The 20,536-nt window shown below is 35.5% G+C and overlaps 1 protein-coding gene across 3 annotated transcripts in view; it reads left to right on the top strand.

The window, feature by feature from the left end:
* Positions 1-15,339, top strand: part of hspa12a (heat shock protein 12A) — a 32,075-nt gene extending 16,736 nt beyond the window's left edge. For 2 of the 3 annotated variants that reach the window (XM_043263185.1, XM_043263186.1), the window contains exons 7-12: positions 1,097-1,268; positions 6,225-6,311; positions 7,627-7,731; positions 7,876-8,134; positions 9,753-9,856; positions 10,759-15,339. In XM_043263185.1, the coding sequence (XP_043119120.1) occupies positions 1,097-1,268; positions 6,225-6,311; positions 7,627-7,731; positions 7,876-8,134; positions 9,753-9,856; positions 10,759-11,390 (1,359 nt within the window). In that variant the 3' untranslated portion in view covers positions 11,391-15,339. The remainder of the gene's footprint in view (positions 1-1,096; positions 1,269-6,224; positions 6,312-7,626; positions 7,732-7,875; positions 8,135-9,752; positions 9,857-10,758) is intronic. The other variant, XM_043263187.1, reaches the window with a different exon arrangement.
* The last annotated feature ends 5,197 nt before the right edge of the window (positions 15,340-20,536 follow it).

Below are 20,536 nucleotides of genomic sequence, written 5' to 3'. Positions count from 1 at the left end.
AACATTAGCTACCCTAAATAATGTGCATTTAAATTCTAATAAGCACAGCATAGTAGTAAGCAGAGGGATGAATGCTCTTATGTTGAAGAGAGAGAGAGAGAGAGAGAGAGAGAGAGTGAGAGAGAGAGAAAGGGAGGAAGAGCAGGGTGTGGCCTCCAGCTTCTTTCATCTCAGTCCAAAGCAAAGACAAAATGAGGTGGGGAAGCCATGAGCGAGTTAGCTACAAATATACCCAGCAAGAAATCAGAGAGAACAGCAGGAGAAAGAGTGGAGAAGAAAGGGGAGTTTGCAACACCTGATATCTGCAATGGGAATTCCTGCAAAGCTTGCCTTAGGAGTGCTTTTTTGTGTGTGTGTGTGTGTGTGTGTGTGTGTGTGTGTGTGTGTGTGTGTGTGTGTGTGTGTGTGCGTGTGCGTGTGCGTGTGCGCAGTGACTCAGCTCTCGGACTGCAGGATCAGGAGAACAGAAATGAAGGACACTGCATTCACTCACCTCTATCTCTCCCTCTCTGCATTTTGCTCACACTGTCTCTCCATAACTCACTGAATCCTGCAGCACACTCAGAGCAAACCGTGCCATTCAGCACATCGTGTGTGGTGTTTCTTTTATACTTTTACACTTTTGCACGCACTTCCAAGCATGTCATGCTAGTATGACACTTATCAGTGTATTTATTTATGCTTTTTGTTTGTACATTAATATGTATATCGATTGAAAAAATGAAAAGAAAATACTGGAAAAATATACATTTAGAGGTTAGCCCTTATTATACTTAGCCAAAATATTAATGTGTTTTGGGCCTGAAAATAGTTTTATTAGATAATATTTATAAAGTGTTTTTAAGTTTCTATATTTAATTTGAGTTCATTTTTAGTTTTTGAGTTTTTGTATGTGTGTATGTGTTTTGTTAAATTATTTTTGTTTCAGTTTTAGATCAAGTTAAATGCTTCATAGTTATACATTTTTTATATATGTAAATAAGTGTTCAGATGAGTATGTTGTTTTTTAGGAGTCAGCTAAGAATAAATGTTCATTTTACCTTTTATGAGTCTTGGTTTCTGTTTAATGTCTTGTCACTGTGCTCTGTATTCTTAGGCTGGTCTGGTTTCTCGTGACAACCCTGAGCAGTTGATCATTGCTCTGGAACCAGAGGCTGCGTCTATTTACTGCAGAAAGCTCCGTCTCCACCAAATGGTTGATTTGGGCAACAAAACGGCCCTGAACGGTTACAGCCCAACTGAGAACGTTGGGGTGGGAATGACCCAGGGTAAGACGGCCATACTGTCTGTTACAGTGATACTGCTGCACCATAAGCATTCTGTTGTGGCGATAAACCAAATCACACTCATATTGTTCCAGTTTATGTTACAGTACTTAAATGCTTGTTGAGTGTCATTTTGTCTGTGTGTTTTGATGGCATCACTCAACCTTTGGCCAGTAATTAGTTGTTCTTCAAAAGGCCAAATAAGCTGTAGTAAGTTGTCAAGCAGGTCATGATGTAGGCTTTTTGTTTGTTTGTTTGGTCTAATCCTTCACACAGAAAAAATGTCTTAGTGTATAGCTAAGTAGTGAACTGTAAATATATTTTTCTCATACTTCAGTATATAACTATCAATGTTTTTTTACAGTATCAGATTTTAGGAGTGTAGTGATGCGAATATGGTGTACCGTACGGTTCATGGTAATTTTTTTAAATCAAAGTCATCGTCCTTATCCCCTTGTTAGTTGCGGACTTTGAAATGAGCAGAGCACATGCATACCATTATTTAGTTGTTTGGACTTGTCGAAGGAAGCAATATCATTTCCTCTTTTTAACTACAGCTGGGATGTGGGATGCACAATGTGCGTCAGCAGATATCGTTAGCATAACTGTTGTAAAAAAATTTAAATATATATATATATATATATATATATATATATATATATAAAACATTTTTACAACAGTTATGCTTTACAACAGTTATGCTATATATATATGCATGCAGCAGACTCGTTAAGAGATGGCATTTTATATATAAAATGTGATTTAAAAAAAAAAAAAAAAAAGTAAAAAAATCGCTGTCTCTTAACGAGTCTGCTGCATGCATTGTCATAGGAACATCCCAGCTGAAGATAATGAGGAAGTGACATCTCCTCCTTTGACAAGTGCATTCCAAACGACTAAATAATGGCACACACATGCTCTGCTCACTCTAAGGCTAAGGATGATTGCTTTGATCTGGAAAATGCTTATTAGACTCTCACCTCAACGAGAGAGAAGTTATTGTTGCATGCAGAAAACACTGAGAGAGAGAGAAATGGATGAAGGCAAGAGTTGAATAGCTTTTGATTTTTGATCATTTTAGATGTCCAATATATCTGTGGCCTTTCCTAACTTTTTTTTTTTTTTTTTTTTTTTTTTTTTTTTTTTTTTTTAAGGGAAGATAACTTTTATTCAGTAAGGACTAGTAGGGACACATTTTTGGCCTTAACTAATCAAGTTTTTGCTTGCATATATATTACTGTTCAAAGGTTTGGAGTCAACAAAATTTTTCTTTTATTCAACAAAGACACATTAACTTGATCAAAAGTAACTGAAATTTTTTATTTCAATCTCCCAAACTTTTGAACCTTAGCGTGTATGCTGTCATGCATGAACACACAATGCTGTTTACAACTATGGGCATAATTCATTCAATATTAAATTGAATTTATAACAATAATAATATATATATATATTTTTATTCATTATTCACTTTGCGAGGCTCAAAAGTGCTCATAGTTGAAGAAACAGCCTATTACATTCCACAGTAAAAACGCTGTGAACACATCCATGACGTGGTATGTCTTACCAAAGTAAAATGTAATCGCATTGAATTCAGTCATAAATGTGTTTGGTATAGAGACAGAGCCTTTTCTGCTATATTTCTGCCTCTCTCACAGAAACACTGAACCACTCTCTGTCTTCCGATTCATTCCACTTTACCTCCATTGCCCTGCTCATGTCCTTATTACAGACTGACAGTGCATGCACTTACACGGTGGGCTTTATATTAAAGAAATAGTTTCACCTAAGTATATATAGTATGCTTAGTATAAATGCATATATATATTTTAGAAATGTCAATGAAAAGCCATTTTTCATGTGCGTTCAGAAGTTAACAGTCATTTGGAGCACAGCTGAATGGTGATGCCAGCATGAGAAACAGCTTTGGCAAATTCACAATCCCCCTGCCTCATAAATTTTTCCCTCCCTCTCTCTTACTAAGTTTGCATGCACATTTATTCATAATCATGTAATTGTTTGAGGCCATGCCTTGCATTCCCTTGAAAAGAAAACAAATTATACCAAAAAAATGTTGCCATTCTTAATCTGTCTCTTAGCCACATTTGTTCAAATGTTAATCATTATTGGTTAATGTCAACGTTAAGGATTTTAAGAACGTTATTTGGCCCTTTATGAGTCTGAGACAGCTAAAGCACAACTATCATTCCTGTAACAAACTATATACGTGCGATGACCTTTGTGTGACATCGGTGACCTCAGTCTGATGACATCAGCAGCTCTGTAGGCATCAGCAAGCACATCTGTAACTCTAAACCTCTGCGCGGACAAAAAAGAAGTGACAGAGCAAGAATATGATCAGATGGTTTTTGTAAGTTGAAAATAGCAGTTGAAGTAACACTAAATGATCGTGATGCATCGAAAGGAAGAGATTTGACCTCTCTGCAAATGCTCTTCTATAGAAAGAGAGAGAGAGAGAGAAAAAGACTGAATGAAGGACAAAGGAAGTAGTGTGTATTGATTGTTTTAGCAGCAGTAGTATTTGTGCTCTGATAGTCCGTATATTTGATATTCAATGGTGAGCACTGAAAGCGTGGTTCATTTTACTTGGCGGTGAGATCCTGAGACAGGAAGCAATTGTGTGTGGCGACCTGTTGTGGAGCAGCACAGAGAGTGTCTGTCTGACAGCCGTAGATCTACTCCCTCTGCACGGGACGACCAGAAACTGACAAGAGATTACAGCGTTTCCCTCTGAGGGACGGCACGCAGAAATTATTAATCATCTGGATGTGTTATTTATTAAGGATGTTCAAATGACATCAGAAAGTTTAGAGTCTGTACTATAAATTACCGTTAAATGTTTTTGACGGAAGTGTTCACAAAGACAATATTTATATAAACATAAATACCATTTACTTGTATTCATTTAGCACACTTTTATGCAAAGCAACTGGCAGTTAAGGAAAATTGTTTTTCTTTTATACAAAATCTTTTAAAATCTTTTATACATTTCATGCCATTAAAATTAATGTTAAAATGGATTCCTATGATGCAAAGCAGAATTTTGAGCTTCATTTGTCATGTGATTCTTCAGAAATCATTCTGATATGCTGATTTGATGCACAAGAAACATTTTATATGAATATTAATGATGACAACAAGTATGTTTCTTAATGTTTTTTTGTACCCTTTCTTAATAAAATTATACATTTATCACCAAAAAATGTCTTGCTGAACCCAGACCTTTGAAAAGTAGTGTATATTTTTAGGATGAAATGTTATCATTTAGAAATCAATAAAGAAACAATATTCATTTGAACTAAATAACATTCCCCCAAAACAATCTCTAAAAGTCTCAAAGTCCACAAATTATTTTTTTTTTACTGCCTATTTTCTAAGTAAAATAGTTTGTGATTCCTTGTGAATGCAGCTTATATGTCTTTCAGGGTGGTTCAGGGTCTGTTGTGTGGTTGGGTCTCCCACGCCCCGTCAGAAGCTGTCATTTACTGAGAACATGTCTGCTGGTCCATTTCATTGTTTTCTGTAGGTTGGAGGAAATCTCAGTCTCCATGCGGTCACTCTCCCTTAGAGCTTACACTTCCTGTTTGGGAAATGTTTACAACTGCCAGGATGGCCATTATCCACTGATGTCATCAGACCAACTGCCCTTTATCAGGCCAGAACAATCTCCCCCTCCACAGTGAATGAACAGAGACTTTTACATTCCGCTTGCAGTCAGGAAGTTCACAGAAGTGAAAAAGAGAGGAAGTAATTGTGGAAAGATGTACTGGATATTTAAGACGTACTGGTTAAACACTGAGCAAAACTATACATATCACGTTTTTAGTTCAAATTGACTTGTTTGCATGCGTGAAATGGCTGGTCTGGTTTTAATAAAACTGAATAAACTAGATTAAAATCAGTGCAGGTTATTCTATTTCATTTGATTATCAGTCGTTGTATTACAGGAAAAATGCACAAATATATGTTTCCCCATAGTGGACGGTTGCATGATTGAGCATTTCTAGGGATGTACACTATATTACTATCTCATCAGTTATTTTGATATTTAATTGTGTATTCTCATTTTTTTATTGATTTTTTTTTTTTTCATTTTTACATTTATTTACTATCTACTATCTAACACCTTTTTAAAATACATAATTTAATAACACTGTTAATGTAAATGTAGCCAATTTAACAAGAAATATTAGTGCGGTCAAACAATTAATTGCATCCAAAATTAAGGTTTTTGCTTACATAATATATGTGCGTGTACTGTGTATACATATATATAAATACAAACACATGCGTGAATATATTTCAGAAAAGATTTGAGTGTGTGTGTTTGTGTGTATATGTATATGTGTGTGTGTGTATATATATATATATATATATATATATATATATATATATATATATATATATATATATACTGACCACGTACATATATAATGTTAACAAAAACTTTTATTTTGAATGTGATTAATCGTGATTAATCTTCTGACAGCACTAATAAATACATGTTCATAATGTTGTTGTCTAGATTCATATTTAGCATTTAAATTTATGCAACTTTTTTTGTGTTTTAGTTTAAGTTTTCTTTAGTATAACGTGAAAATGTTTGAGCTCACCAAGTTTTTGATAATTTTAATATAATGTATCCCTAAAATGTAAGTTTCAAATAATATGAAATAATAATTCTAGCATTTACTGTTTTTTCCTTTAGATTTAATTTTTTTTTTTTTTTTTTACCTAAAATGACAGACGTCTTGCATTCCATTAGAAGTTGTTTTTTTTTCCAGCAGCATCCTCCTGCTTAAAGAAAGCACATTCAGCCCATATTCCTTTCTCATCCTGTCGCCTTGCCTATAGAAACTGCCACATACACACACACAAACAGCTTCACGCTGCCTTCCCTCTCACACACACTTCCTGTCTCTCTCTGTCAATAACCAGCCAAGGAGCATGTGCGCCGTAACCGACAGAGCCGCACCTTTCTGGTGGAGAATGTCATAGGAGAGCTCTGGTCTGAACTCACTGAAGGTAGAGTCTGTGTCTTCTCACACGTTTGTTTTTCCTTGTAGTATTTTGCTCCTGCTGTTTCTAATGCTGCTGTCATAGGTTAAGATACCCTCAAGTCTGAAGCTCTTAGGAAGGATGCACTCTAGTCTCAGTTAGATGTACAAAGAAGCAATGTGGAAATGCAGTATAAGACATCATGTTTAGAATATTACATTAATGAATGCTTACATTAAGAAAATATGAAATGCGTCATTGTTTTAATCTTTTAACATACTGGCAACCACTTTTAAACCACGGGTGGTAAAGAGAAAATTGAACGTTCATTCAAAGTAGCTTTTCCTCAAACTGAGGTAAATGCATATACAGAAGGTGTATAGTGTCACACAAATACAAAACACCATCATGCTGAAAATATACTTAAAATAACTCAATTGGCATACCAATTTTTTTTTTTTTCTAAGGCGTGTTTATAAAAATTACTCAAATGTCCTAATCCTGATTTAGGCTAAGTCCTGTCTATGAAATCGGTTATAATGTAATAACATAAGATGTCCACAAATGTGCATTACTGATACATCTAATTTCATGTCAGTTTATTTTTTTGACTGTAAACGATAACAAATTAATTTTAACAGAATAACAGGGTTTTTTCACAGTCGATCAGATTAAAACTTGCCATTTTTGTGTCCATTATACATTGGACAGTCAGCAAATAGACTTTGGGTGGTCTTTGAATGTGCCTACTGAGACTAGATGCAGCCTTGCTGAGAGGATAAGAAGATGCTTAGTTTGAAATTCCTGCCCTTATTCTGCTGCCTGAATTAGCAGCTGCTCAACCATTAGCCTCAGCACACTTTGCCTATTCACTACTGCTGGAATAACCCTCATGCAAAATACTTTTTTTCAAAATCGTTCAAATTTCAGTGTTAAAGAGCCAGTTAAAAAAAAATGTACTTTGTAATTTGCTCAAAGCCTGTGTGATATTTTGTCCCCCCTTCTGTCGAATACAAATGAAGATATTTTGCAACATGTCCTGTATGGAAAAAGTCATATGGGTTTAGACCATCATACGAGAGTAATTTCCCCCCCGTTTTTGGGTGAACTGTCTCTTTAAATAATCTCATACTGTTAGTACTTTAATTCCAAAGTCGTCTACTTGAACCCAGAGCCTTAAATGTAGGTCACTGTTCCCCTGACACCTTGCAAAAGCACTCAGTCACATCCAACATCTGCAGTTCCTGAAAGAGTGTAAAATGTCACCAGATGAGATTTAGATCCATCCTGATGAAATAGTTTTTGCTGGTGACCCTCACATGCTGTTTTTGCTGCTGTCTAGGTGACCGTTATGTGGTGGTGGATTGTGGAGGAGGCACAGTGGATCTTACTGTGCATCAGATCCGGATGCCGGAAGGGCATTTGAAGGAGCTTTACAAAGCCTCAGGTATAAGACACTACCCTTATGACCTTGTATTTTGCTTAAAGCTTTTAGTTCCTGTAAAAAAAAAAAAAAAAAAAAAAGATCTGTAGAATGCAATTATTTGCAGTCATCTGAAATAATTTTTTTATCTTTTTGTTCTCTCTGCAGGAGGCCCATACGGCTCTATCGGTATAGATTATGAATTTGAGAAGCTCCTGTGTAAGATATTCGGACAGGATTTCATTGATCAGTTTAAGATCAAACGTCCAGCTGCCTGGGTGGACCTAATGATCGCGTTTGAGTCTCGTAAGAGGGCGGCGGCTCCTGACCGAAGCAATCCGTTGAATATCAACCTGCCTTTCTCTTTCATCGACTATTATAAGAAATTCAGAGGACACAGTGTAGAGCATGCACTGAGGAAGAGCAAGTGAGTGTTTTAAACACTGTAATAGAAATCGCCCATTAATTCAGTCTGGTCAAGTCGCACCTTCCGCAGATTATTTCATGGTTGTTTTTCATTATCTGCCCTCATTCGTGTTGCTTGAAAATTGAAAAAAATTTTCCCCCCTTTGAAATAGAAAAAGAATTAAAACGAAAATGTTGACATGTTGAGATATAGAACACTTCTACAGAATCACAGTGCATTTGTGTTTGACATTAGTACTTTTTTTTTAAAATATTACTTAATGATAATAATGTTAATATCAGTATTAATTTCCATCATATACTAATATGAATATTTATATTTAAATTAATATTTCCACAATATCCTAATGTATTATGGGTTTAAAAAAAAAAATTAAATCACAATTAATTGCTTTCAAAATAAGTGATATTTATATTTGATTCTGTTATATATTAATATTTAATTTACTAAATATGAATATTTTAGGTTGAATACATTTAAATTTAAAATGAATAAATATAACTTTTTAATAACCAAATATATATTATATATATATATATATATATATATATATATACACACTGTAGGTCTATTATTTTTCTGTAGTCATAAACTGGTGACTGTTGTGAGTCCTGCTGACTCTCTGCCTTTGCGGTAATTGTTGTCTGTCTCTTTTGAGGTCAGGCATGTGTGACCTACAGCCCCTGGAGAGTTAATCTGCCTATTCATGACTCCTGTCAATACCGTACACACAGCCATTCAATAAGCCATCAGGCCCTGTATAAAGATGGCCAAGTCAGCTAAATGAATACCATGTTTGTTTGTGTTTGTGATTGCTGACTATGTATTAAACTCACTCATAATCAAGGGCCATAGCTACAATCTAAAAAAAGGGAGAGATATGGCACATTATGACCTGTTATCAGCTTGTCATGAATATTTATTTATGTAATTATCACCCAGTAGCACTAACAGATTTGTTAAAAGGCAAGTCATTTTGTTAATGAGATAATTGCTTAATCTTCTGTTTAGCAGCATAGGAATTATATGCATCCAGCTACAATTTCGTAGCAGTTCTAAACATTTCTCAGAAAACTACTTTAAATATCAGTCATTTAAAACTAGTTATAATGCTGCTTCCTGCTTCTCAAAAGTATCAGATATGACAAAAAAATGTCTAATTAAGAGGCACAATTATCTAGTTTTAATCTTTCTGTTATTTTGAAAATACAAGCCTGTTATATTATCTGCATTGTTTAATAATTAAGTTTTGAATTTTTCCTAACACAGTAATGAGATAATCATTTGCGAGTCACGAGTTAGACTACTCTAACTTGCATATTATGGATTTTGAGCTCTTATGTCTCACAGGGGACAGTTTTTCCAACAAGCCTGCGAGTCAGGCATCTCTGAGCACTCGTTCAGCCCTGCATCACACATCTGTTTACTGGAAACCACAGCTATTAGCACACATGGGCTGACTTTTATAGCAGTGTAAAACCTAATAATGTAAACTCGATAATATCAAGCTTCTCGACAGTCTTCCATATGAAAAAACCTTTTAACCTGCAAGTACAGATAATCTGTTATTTATTTCAGTGTCTAACATTCGCTCTCTGTTTTCGTCCCTCTTCTGCAGTGTTGACTTTGTAAAGTGGTCGTCGCAGGGCATGCTGAGGATGAGCCCAGATGCAATGAATGCGCTGTTCAAACCAACTATAGACCATATTATACAGCACCTGAGTGAGTCATTTGGAACAATAATATTATATTCATATCTGGAATTTTTTTGTGAGATGGGAGTGTCTGGATTTGTGTATTAATGGAAAGTTATGTGTTCTTAATACAAGGGCTATTTATCCAATTATTATATCTTGTAACACAACATGGTATAAAACATTTTAATATTTTAATATTTATTTATTTATATACATTTTATTAATATTTTTAATTCGCTTAAATGTTTAGTTATTTTTAGTTGTTTTGGTATGGGTTTTATTTTTTGTCATTTTTATTTCAACTTAAATCTTATTTATTGAAGTCACAGCTGTTTGCCAAGGACTAATTTGTAATTTTCATCTATGTTTCTTCAACTATTTTTATTTCTTTTTGTTGGTATAATTTGGTATTGCAGAATATCAAACACGGAATCTTTGTCTCGGGCAAAACAATCATGCCTATTAACCTGTGTCTATTATATATTATGTGATTTTCTGTGAAATCTGTCTACAGACTGCCCAGTATCTGTCCAATATTCCCTGCCCAAACTCTCACAGACTGCAAATTGGGGCAAAAATCTGGGCAAAAGTTGTGTATTCCAGGCTTTAGTAGAATGTGTAAAGCTGTGTAAACTAATGAGTCATTGGGAGACACAATTGGGGCAAGCGTTGGCCCAGTCAGGAGTGTCTCGACCATCTGCCCAATAATACTCTCACAGAACTGGGTCAGAACTCAGTCCCTCAGCTCCTATGTTGGTCTATATCTGTTCAAAAGGTACACCAATGCTAATAAACTTATTGTGTTGATTAGAACCGGAGGAATGCGTAACATTCTTTGATTCCATTCCATTGAGTAATAGACATTTTTCGTTTTAAAATCCCATTTCTCTTTCTCTCTCTGCTTTCATTCTTCTATATGTTCACCAGCTGATTTATTTGAAAAGCCAGAGGTGACAGACATCAAGTTCCTTTTCCTGGTGGGAGGATTCGCAGAGTCTCCGCTGCTGCAGCAGGCGGTTCAGAAGATGCTTCAGGGACGCAGCCGAATTATTATTCCACATGATGTGGGCTTGACCATCCTCAAGGGGGCGGTGCTATTCGGCTTGGATCCCAGTGTCATAAAGGTGCGTCGTTCTCCGCTCACCTACGGCGTGGGCGTCCTGAACCGTTTCGTAGAGGGGAAGCACCCTCCGGAGAAGATGCTTGTGAAGGACGGTACGCGCTGGTGCACCGACGTCTTCGACACGTTCATCTCAGCCGATCAGTCGGTGGCGCTGGGGGAAACGGTAAAGCGCAGCTACACACCGGCAAAGCCGTCACAGCAGGTGATCGTCATTCACGTATACTGCTCAGAAAAAGAGTCGGTCAGTTTCATCACGGACCCAGGCGTGAGGAAGTGTGGTACGCTGAAGCTGGATGTGAGCGGTACAGAGAGTCCAGCGGCACGAAGAGAGATCCAGACGCTCATGCAGTTCGGAGACACTGAGATAAGAGCCATGGCTGTCGACGTGGCAACCTCTCGCAGTGTCAAAGCTAGCATTGATTTCCTTAGTCAATAGAGAAAGATGAGGGATGAGTAAACCACGCACTGCAGAAACTCAGCATTTTAGTTATGCGTTCCAGTCAAAATATCCAAACATTCTTTAAAAGAAGATAGATTTGTTACTTATAAAATTGCTTCATGTGAAAGAAATAGCAAGGACTCATTCAAATGAGCAAAATGAGCAAAGACATTTACGGTTATAAACAATTCATGCAAGTAAATGCAAACAAACTTTCGTCAGAGAATCTAGAAAAAAATATACATCATAAATTCCACATGAATATTACGCACAACTGTTTTCAAAATGAAGGAAAAGTAATAAATGTATCTTAAGCACCAAATAGCAGCAAAGTATTTATTTAAAAGATTTCTGATAAATCATGTGACACAAAAGACTGGTGTAATGGCTACTAAATTCAGATTAACACAGGATTAAACTACATGGTGTGTATATGTCTGTGTATATACATATCATGTATAATAAACTGAAAACGTTTTTTTTTTATTGTAATAATATTTCAGAATTCGTATTTAACTGTATTTTTAACGTCAATGCAGTCTCTTTCTGTTAGCATAAAAAGATGTCTTTCAAAAAAAAAAAACTTGTTCAACAGCTGATACTGAATTACATTTATTTGCAAATTATTTATTTTCTTGTTAAAAACATCAATCACTAAATTCTTACAACAATAAAGGAAAAAAAATAAGCTGTATTCTGCAAAACAGCCTTAATACTTTGCTTCTGAAGTAATAATTTCTAGTTTAAATGATGTTTAGCTATTTTTCCTGGAAACAAAGATAAAATGCTGATTAAAAATAGTTTTGCAGTGTAGAAGGATAGAGAAAAGGGAGAGAAAGCTAAAAATACAGATTGAACGAGAGATGAAGGTTTGGAGTCTGAACTAATATTCCATGTTTGCCGACCTTCCATGTGACATTTGCTTGAATAGTTTTCAGTCGATGCCATTCATGTTGTTTTATTTGGTCATTTCATTGTCCAGATCCACAACTGGGCTCGAAATGAAACTTTCTCATATTTGGCCAAAGTCGACTATATTTTGTCTCATCGACACTCATCCAGGCTCAGTCCGTTATTCTCTGTATGCTTCTATTATAGTCTATTTGTAGTCTTAGTGGCTATTTTCTGCACAGAGATGCAAACTCTGCATGGATAGAGCCAAAATACAGCTGCGTATTGCTAGTAGTGCAGTTTGGAATAGCACCCTGTAATAACTTAGCAAGACAAGTTCAGGTTAAGGCAGCTATGTTAGGCATTCTGGCAGAAATATAATATCATTGTCTTACAAAAACATACTGCTTTTCTCTTAAACTCTGGTCTATTACCTCCAAGGCCCAGTCTAGAACCCGTTCATTCATTTAGGTTATGATGCGGCGGTTAAAGCAGATGGTTTTATCTTCTGGAATGGAGGCCATTTTCAAACTCGGAATGTTCTTCATCTCAAATGTTTAGAATGGTACCGAAACCTGAGCTACACATCACAAAGGTGCTTATTCCGTGACTAAATTACCATCAGTGCTGCAGGACTACGTGGCAAAACACTTTTTTTGTTTGTATTGTTCTTACGTCTCATTAAGTTGACTTTTTGTATGTTCTAGACAGTGACTCCGTTTGGCAGGAGATTGAGGGTGCCATTTTGTTTGTTTGCGAAATTCATATTGTTGGTCAGTATGTTGCTCAAAGCAGAATGAGAACGCATAAATCCTAGAATGTGAATCTTAATCATCGTTTGAAGTGGCAGTGACAGAGAAGCCGCTAGCTGTACCTGCAACATGATTCGAAACGATAGCCATCGCTATATGCTAGTTGCCTTTTATCCTGCTCCTTAGAAAGAGAAGCCACTGATTTTTTTGTTTAATTTTTATTATTGTTCTCTTTTTTTTTTTTTATTTAGGAGTTTATTTTGGAGAATATGTGACATATGAAAATGTTTATTTCTGTATATACAGTATTTAAAGATATTGTACAGATTTTTAGCCTTGTTTTAGCATTAGCGGCTTTATGAGCAGTGTGTGTATGCAGGCCTTAAGAGCACACATTCTTTCTTCCACTCTCACCAGCCTTCACATGGTTACTAAATTCAGATAGTCCAAACCCAAACATAAACTAAAACTTATTCCCATTCCAAAAACCATAACCTTACCTTCACGCCAAAATAATCCCATTTAAAACCTAAACCTCTAATTTCCCATTCCCTCTTTGCAATTCTCGAATGCAGTTGTGTGAAATGCCTTTGTTGCTCTATTTTTAGAAACTTACATCAAAGATCACAAGACTTGAAAACCTTAGACCTTAACAACTTTACTGGCAGTTATCGTTTGAATTTGAAATTTGTGCTATATTTTGGTTTAGGAAATGATGTGACTGACGTGCATGTGGTCTGGAGATGATACCACAGATGACAGGCAATAGTTTTGAGTTTTTGAGAGGTTTGGAAGATATTGAGATAAATGCGACACTTAAAAAAAAAATCTGAAAGCAATAAAGGTATTGCAGTGCGACGTTTCACGTTTTATTCCTGCTTATTCCATCATGCTATCCTGCCAGTGTGAAGTCTGTGTGTCAAAGCTTCAGCTGCAAAATTGTAATGCTGCTATGGAAATGTATTAATCAACAATTTCAGATCGTTGAGGTGAAGACGACTGAATATTTTTATTCTTTGAAAGTCAGCATGCAACTCGACTATGACTCTTTGAAAAATGTCATCTAGTTGCTTTTCCATAGATTTGCATAGCAATACAATACGAAAAGCGCCAAATAGCCTAGTTCTTGCGCAGGACAATTCAATTTTGTGATAATAGCACAGATCATGGATGGAAAACGTGATGGAACAAAGGTTTTCCTCTAAAAATCATCCCTAGCGTCTGCCAGGGTGACCACAGATTGTGAATATCATCAAACAATGTAATATCATAAAAAAAGAAAAAATAGCAAGATGCACAAAGGATAAAACGCTAAAGCTTCTCAATGTAATCTAAATTTGCTGCTCATGTGATTGTTAATTGCAAATAATTGCATATGCTCTGCACGATTCGCATGAGAGACCAACAGATGAGTTTGTTTTTTCGGGGGGGTATTGTTCATTTACCCTGTTTTAAATCTCTGGATAATAAAACCCAAACTACTGCAGATCACTCTTTCGTTGGCTGTGCAAGGCGGTAGAAGCAGGAAGTGATGTTATCACATGTGATGTGTGCGTGCACCTGTAGGGCAGAACACACAAAACTTTACAAACGTGCAGATTTGTGGAGTAAGCACACCTTTTTGCTCTGAGAGTGTTGATGGGGTGAACGTTCTTCTTGTTTTGCCGTTTAAACTTTTTGCTTTTTGTTCTTGACTTTATTTGCACCGTACCAGTTCATCGGCAGCTTTGCTATTTTTTTTTTTTTATTGATAACACAATGTGTAGCCTCTTTATAAAATGTAGTTATTGCTATAATATGCTTGTATGAGCACATAAAGAGCACTATTCATTTGATCTTTTGTTTTTCTGTTTCATTTTGATCACAGGTATTAAGACACTCATCCCTGTAGAGGGACATTTGCTAATAATTCACTGTGAATTTGATTTTTGAATGGCTTTTCAGCATTATTTTATTTAACTGGTTTTAGCAAGAAGAAAATGCACCAGTTCATAGGGTTTGGGGGGAAAAAAACTTAGAGGAATTTCACTGTTTGCTAGATTCTGTGCTTTAAATGCTTAAAAGTCTCCAAGCCATTCACTTAGATCCAAGATGGCTGCTCGGCCCTAGAACTGACGTGGACTTTTACTCACTGTGTAAACTCACAAACTATATCTACTGGGTCATTTTAAGTCCATGGATACATTTTCACTGCTCTTGCCATATGCACATCCAAAAAGATTTGCAACTGTATTTCAATTGATGCCAAGTACTAACAGCCAAACTGTCACCCAATAAAAAGTATGTGTATTTCAAAATAAAAATGTGTGCGTTGTTTTCCTTGCATATGAATTATGGGAGTGACCTTGCTCTAAAGCATTCTTTTTTAAATCCGGGGGAGGCTTATTCCTCACTGAAATGCTTATGTAGTAGATTAAAATGTCAAATATTGTTTTAAAAAGTATTATATTCTAAACATTACACATAGTGTTATATGAACATTGTATTTAAATACATTTTCATAGTTAAAAATAACAAAAACCAGACACTAAAAAGATTAGCACATTTGAATTGAGGAAAAGACTATATATTAAAATGTTTTATATATATATAATATAGAGGTGTGTTTGTGTGTTTAAATATACACAATACACATATATTACGTGATTAATCAATTTAACAGACCGAACAAAAACATTTTTCTAGAAAAAAGCATAAATTCCACAACTGAATTACTGAAGTACAATATTATAAATTGCCATGATTAAAGTTTACACAGCATAATTGATACATTTATTAAAATATATATATATATATATATATATATATATATATATATATATATATATATATATATATATATATATATATCTACCAATTTCTACCAAATCTACCAATTTCTTATTAGAATTTTTAAAGAAAAAAGTCTGCGTGTCCAGTGAGCAATAAAAGGGACCTTAATTTGTTTCAGTTCTTTAACACTCTCTATAATCAAAAGTTCATATCTTTCTGGATACTGTAGTTACCTCATATATAGGATGTTCTTGTTATGCTTTCTTTACATCCTCCGTTCAAGCATTTCTTACAAGGTAAAAAGAAAAACATGCACATAAATGTGGATTTAAACTGACCTCCTGCACATCAACAGGTGGTTTTAGTCAGAGACCTTGACTTCACAATAGATTTCTTTCAGACGAATTCATGGCAGTGTTTCTTCAGTTACCTACATCCATCTAAAATAGTCCTTTAATTGCAATGCCATATGCTATGTGTAAATTGTACCATTCTGCACACAAATAAATGCAATATTCTCACAGACTTTGATTTAGTTCATTGACACATCAACTTAAAGTACATAATGGCACCAGATTTTAAGAGTATAGAAGCCGTTTTTCATTTTCTATGGAGCCGTCAAGAGTATATGCTTTTGTTTAGAAGGAAAAGGGTCCTTCATTTTTTGGTTTGTTTTCACAGACTACATTTTAGGTCCTTCAGCAATGAGCTATAATGTATGAGACATTGAACTGTAACCTGTTCTATTCAATGAGGTTTTTATACTCAGAAGTGGCCACTTAACTCCTGTGTCCTGCGAAGAATGACTGATTCAGTTCAAAAGAGAAATGCCACTGTTTTCTTGTTCTGGCGAGAACATATAATTGCTGGATTATTTGAAATCAAGGACATTTTCCTCCTCTATACACTGGCTTGACTGTGAAATTTGAGTGTACAGTTTATGAACAATCAAAGCTCTTAAAGATCTCAGGGCCTTAAAACACACTTAAGCCTGACGGTATATGACGTCGCCTGGCTTTGTGACTATAAGATGTTATAAGATGAATCCGAAAAGATAGTAATTAACAGTCACATATAGGAAGAAGAACCATATTTATCTAGAGAATGATCATGATCTTTAAAAATGAAGAGGCAAAGAAAATCTGCTTTTTATAGATCTGCTTGCTTGTTGTGCAATTGTTATGATAGATGTTAAATGAGAGCAAAATCAATATATCAGACAACACAGCCTTGTCTACTTAAAAAGCGTCCTGTGGCCTTTTCTGACCTAAACAAAAAACGAAAACTACTAGGCCTATATACCTATGTGAAAACACACCTATTTAAAACACCTCAAACCAAATACACTCTGTATTTATGGCCAAGCAGTTCCTGGCATTAGAGAAATAAAATCTGATAATGTCAGAAGCCAAGCTGAGAGGTTTGGTTTGGTTTGATTAATAAGCTATATATATATTTATATATATATATATATATATATATATATATATATATATATATATATATATATATATATATATATATATATATATATATATATATATATATTATTTTTTTAAGAGTCAACACTGCCCCTGGTGTCTGTTATACACGCAGCTGTTTGAATCAGCAGTTCGCTTCAGTATCACGTTGACTTCCTAGATATTTTAGAATTATTTTAAAAATGCGAATATATATATATATATATATATATATATATATATATATATATATATATATATATATATATATATATATATATATATATATATATATGTATGTGTGTGTGTGTGTGTGTGTGTGTGTGTGTGTGTGTGTAATACAAATAATGCATTAATATGAATGAGTTTACAGTATGGTTATAATATATTTCAAATATCACAGTATATTTTTCATTATTAAAAAAAGGCTAACGCATGGAGCCACTTTTTTATATTTTGAAAGGCTAGCCTAGAGATTTACCTGACATTTCAGAAGGAAACTGAACAAAAGAACCGAGTGTGTGAGGTAGTTTAATATCATTCACCGTCCATTTGTGAGCCTTTTTTTCCAGCGTTGAGAGTACTTTACTCGCCACTAAAACATCATCCTCACTAGTCCCCGCCCATACGCCCGGCAGGTAAGTATTAATAAAAGGATTTTATTATGAAAACCCAGCAATTATAGTTAGACTCAAGCACCCTCGTCCGGGATCCCACCCCATCTGAATATGAGTCTAAACGCAAAGCACTTCTGATTCAATTTGTACAAGCGGCAGGGGTGTATGTGTTATTTTAACAGAGGAGAGAGTGGAGGACCACTCAACTTCAAACAGGACAGGGTCTCTCTCTCTCTCTCTCTCTCTCTCTCTCTCTCTCTCTCTCTCTCTCTATGTGTGTTTGTGTGTGTGTGTGTGTGTGTGTGAGAGAGAGAGAGAGAGAGAGAGAGAGAGAGAGATTTGGGAAGCTTATCAAAGAGGTGAGATCATCAGCACGGCGCATCAGTCAGAACTTGGCTGGTTGCTAGGGTGATAGTGAGAGGGTATCTTCAAAGGTACCGCCCACACACGGCTGTGTCGCCAACAGAATCATGATCTGCAGAAGTGGCCGCTTGACACATTTTCTGCATTGTGAAGCACATGTTCCTCGCCCCTCTATCAGGTAATCCTGTAATTATTTTATTCTCTGGTTATTTGTTTATTTAACAGCAACACCCACAACTAAGCGATATGAGGGCTGAAAGGATTCAACTGCGCATCAGAAGTCAAGTTATAGACCATTAAAATGTATGTACTGTACTGTATGCACAGAGCTGGATGTCATGTTCATCATATTATACCATTGTTAAAAATTTTATTTTCACATGACAAAACATTTATATTTCAAATAAATATTGTTCACAAAATATTAACATAATAAATAACAGGGTTTTTTTATTAGCATAACCTTATTGATTTTTGAATGATCATGTGACGCTGAAAACTGGGGAAAAGGCTGCTGAAAATTCGTCTTTACCATCACAGGAATAAATTGCGTTTGTTAAAACATTTTTTATTTGTTTTACAATATTACTGATCTTACTTGTGTGTGATCAAATAATTGCAGCCTCGGTAAACATAAGAGATTTTCAAAAACATAAAAACAATGACCAGCACATGAACAGTAATGTATGTATGTATAAGCCTACATACAATGTCCCTAAAAAGTATTTAGACACTTATATTACATTTATATTACATTTAAAAACTTTTTGAAAAGCTTTGCTTGAAAAGCACACCAGTCTTTTTTTCAAATAGATGCTGCTTATTCCTTGGTTTGATATTTCAGGCTTTAACGCAGTGATAGTCTCTTTTTTTTCCAAGTGTTGTTTAAGCCTCAATTTTAGCCTTCCGCCATAAAGCTGTTAAGCACAGACCATTAAGTTTGATTAAGAATATACTGAAACTGTGGCAGAGTCTGGACTAATCGGCCTGAAGCTTGTTTTCAAACTTTCCGTTCTGCTATTCATTATGGGAGCATGCTGTCATCCGGATATTCCTTCTGATAAGCTACTGTAATTACTGGAATCAGAGATCCATGTTATCATTAGCTTTGCGCACAATGAAGAAATAAGAAAAGATGAAGAGAAAGAGTGACAGAGAGAGAGAGATGAGTGCGTATTTGAGGGCATTCAACCCCTCCTCCTCACTTGCCACGATTTAATTCAGATTCTAACACCATAATGCAGTTTTACTCAAAGCTGAAGCCTGCAGATTGTTCTGATGGGTATTGTGAGTTTTGATGGCTTAAATGAGTAAAAAGTCAGTGTGAATGCAAATGTACTTTGTTAGTGTCACTATGAAAATGGCAGCATGCCTTTTTAATGCCTTATTTTTACAGCTCTGATTATAGGTTGGGTATTCAAACAAGTGAATGAGAAAACAATGAGCAGGCAATCAGGACTTCATAAAGCAGAGAGCAGCATGGGACAGATTAATGAGAGTGCGTCACACACATACGCACTCAAGCAGCCTTTAGAAATGACACTCATGCGTGTGACATATTAAAAGAGGGCTTGCACTTTGAGCGGAGATGTGAAAAGGATCAGAGGACTGTTAACGTGTAATTTAGAGCCCAATCTGACTGCTGTTTGCACAAAAGCAACAGAAATTCTGTCAGCATCAATGCGGAGAGACATTTCGCGAGTCACGTCGACCCTACGGAGGAGGAGAGGCTTCGACGGACGAGGATGGCTCATACAACCACATGTCACTTACAGCAGCATACAGATGAACAACAGTAACTGCTTTTAATTTGGGTGTTAAAAACAGTCTCAGTGAGAACAATGGCTTCAGGAGAGAAAGTCACTAGAGCTAATGGATGGGAGATATATACGTTGCTTGTCTGCAGACTGAGTGTTAGATGACCCTGTAAGAATCATTCAGCATGTAGTTCCCACAAGGTTTGTGAAATCACAGACCAAACTGTTTTTCTTTTCTTTTTGTAGTACGAATATGTTCAGCCCATCAAAATAATAATAACAATTATAATAAAAACCCATAACATAGTAGCGAATGTAATGGATTTAACGGTTATATGGAAAGCATTATGGTGTCTACTGGTGTATGATGGATTGTATTGGTGGGACGTTAAATCCTATTGGAAAAATGCCCCAAAAACACTACAAAAAGGAATTTTGTAATGCTTTTACTGGAAAAGGTTGATGGTTTATTATGTGCGTTTTTAAATTTCTGTGATGGTTTCTGTTGTTTTCCTTTAGTGTGGAGAATAC

The sequence above is a fragment of the Puntigrus tetrazona genome, chromosome 17 (assembly GCF_018831695.1).
Source record: "Puntigrus tetrazona isolate hp1 chromosome 17, ASM1883169v1, whole genome shotgun sequence".
NCBI classification, from domain to species: domain Eukaryota; kingdom Metazoa; phylum Chordata; class Actinopteri; order Cypriniformes; family Cyprinidae; genus Puntigrus; species Puntigrus tetrazona.
The sequence above is the reverse complement of the archived record's forward strand: the minus strand, read 5'-3'. Positions and strand labels throughout refer to the sequence as shown.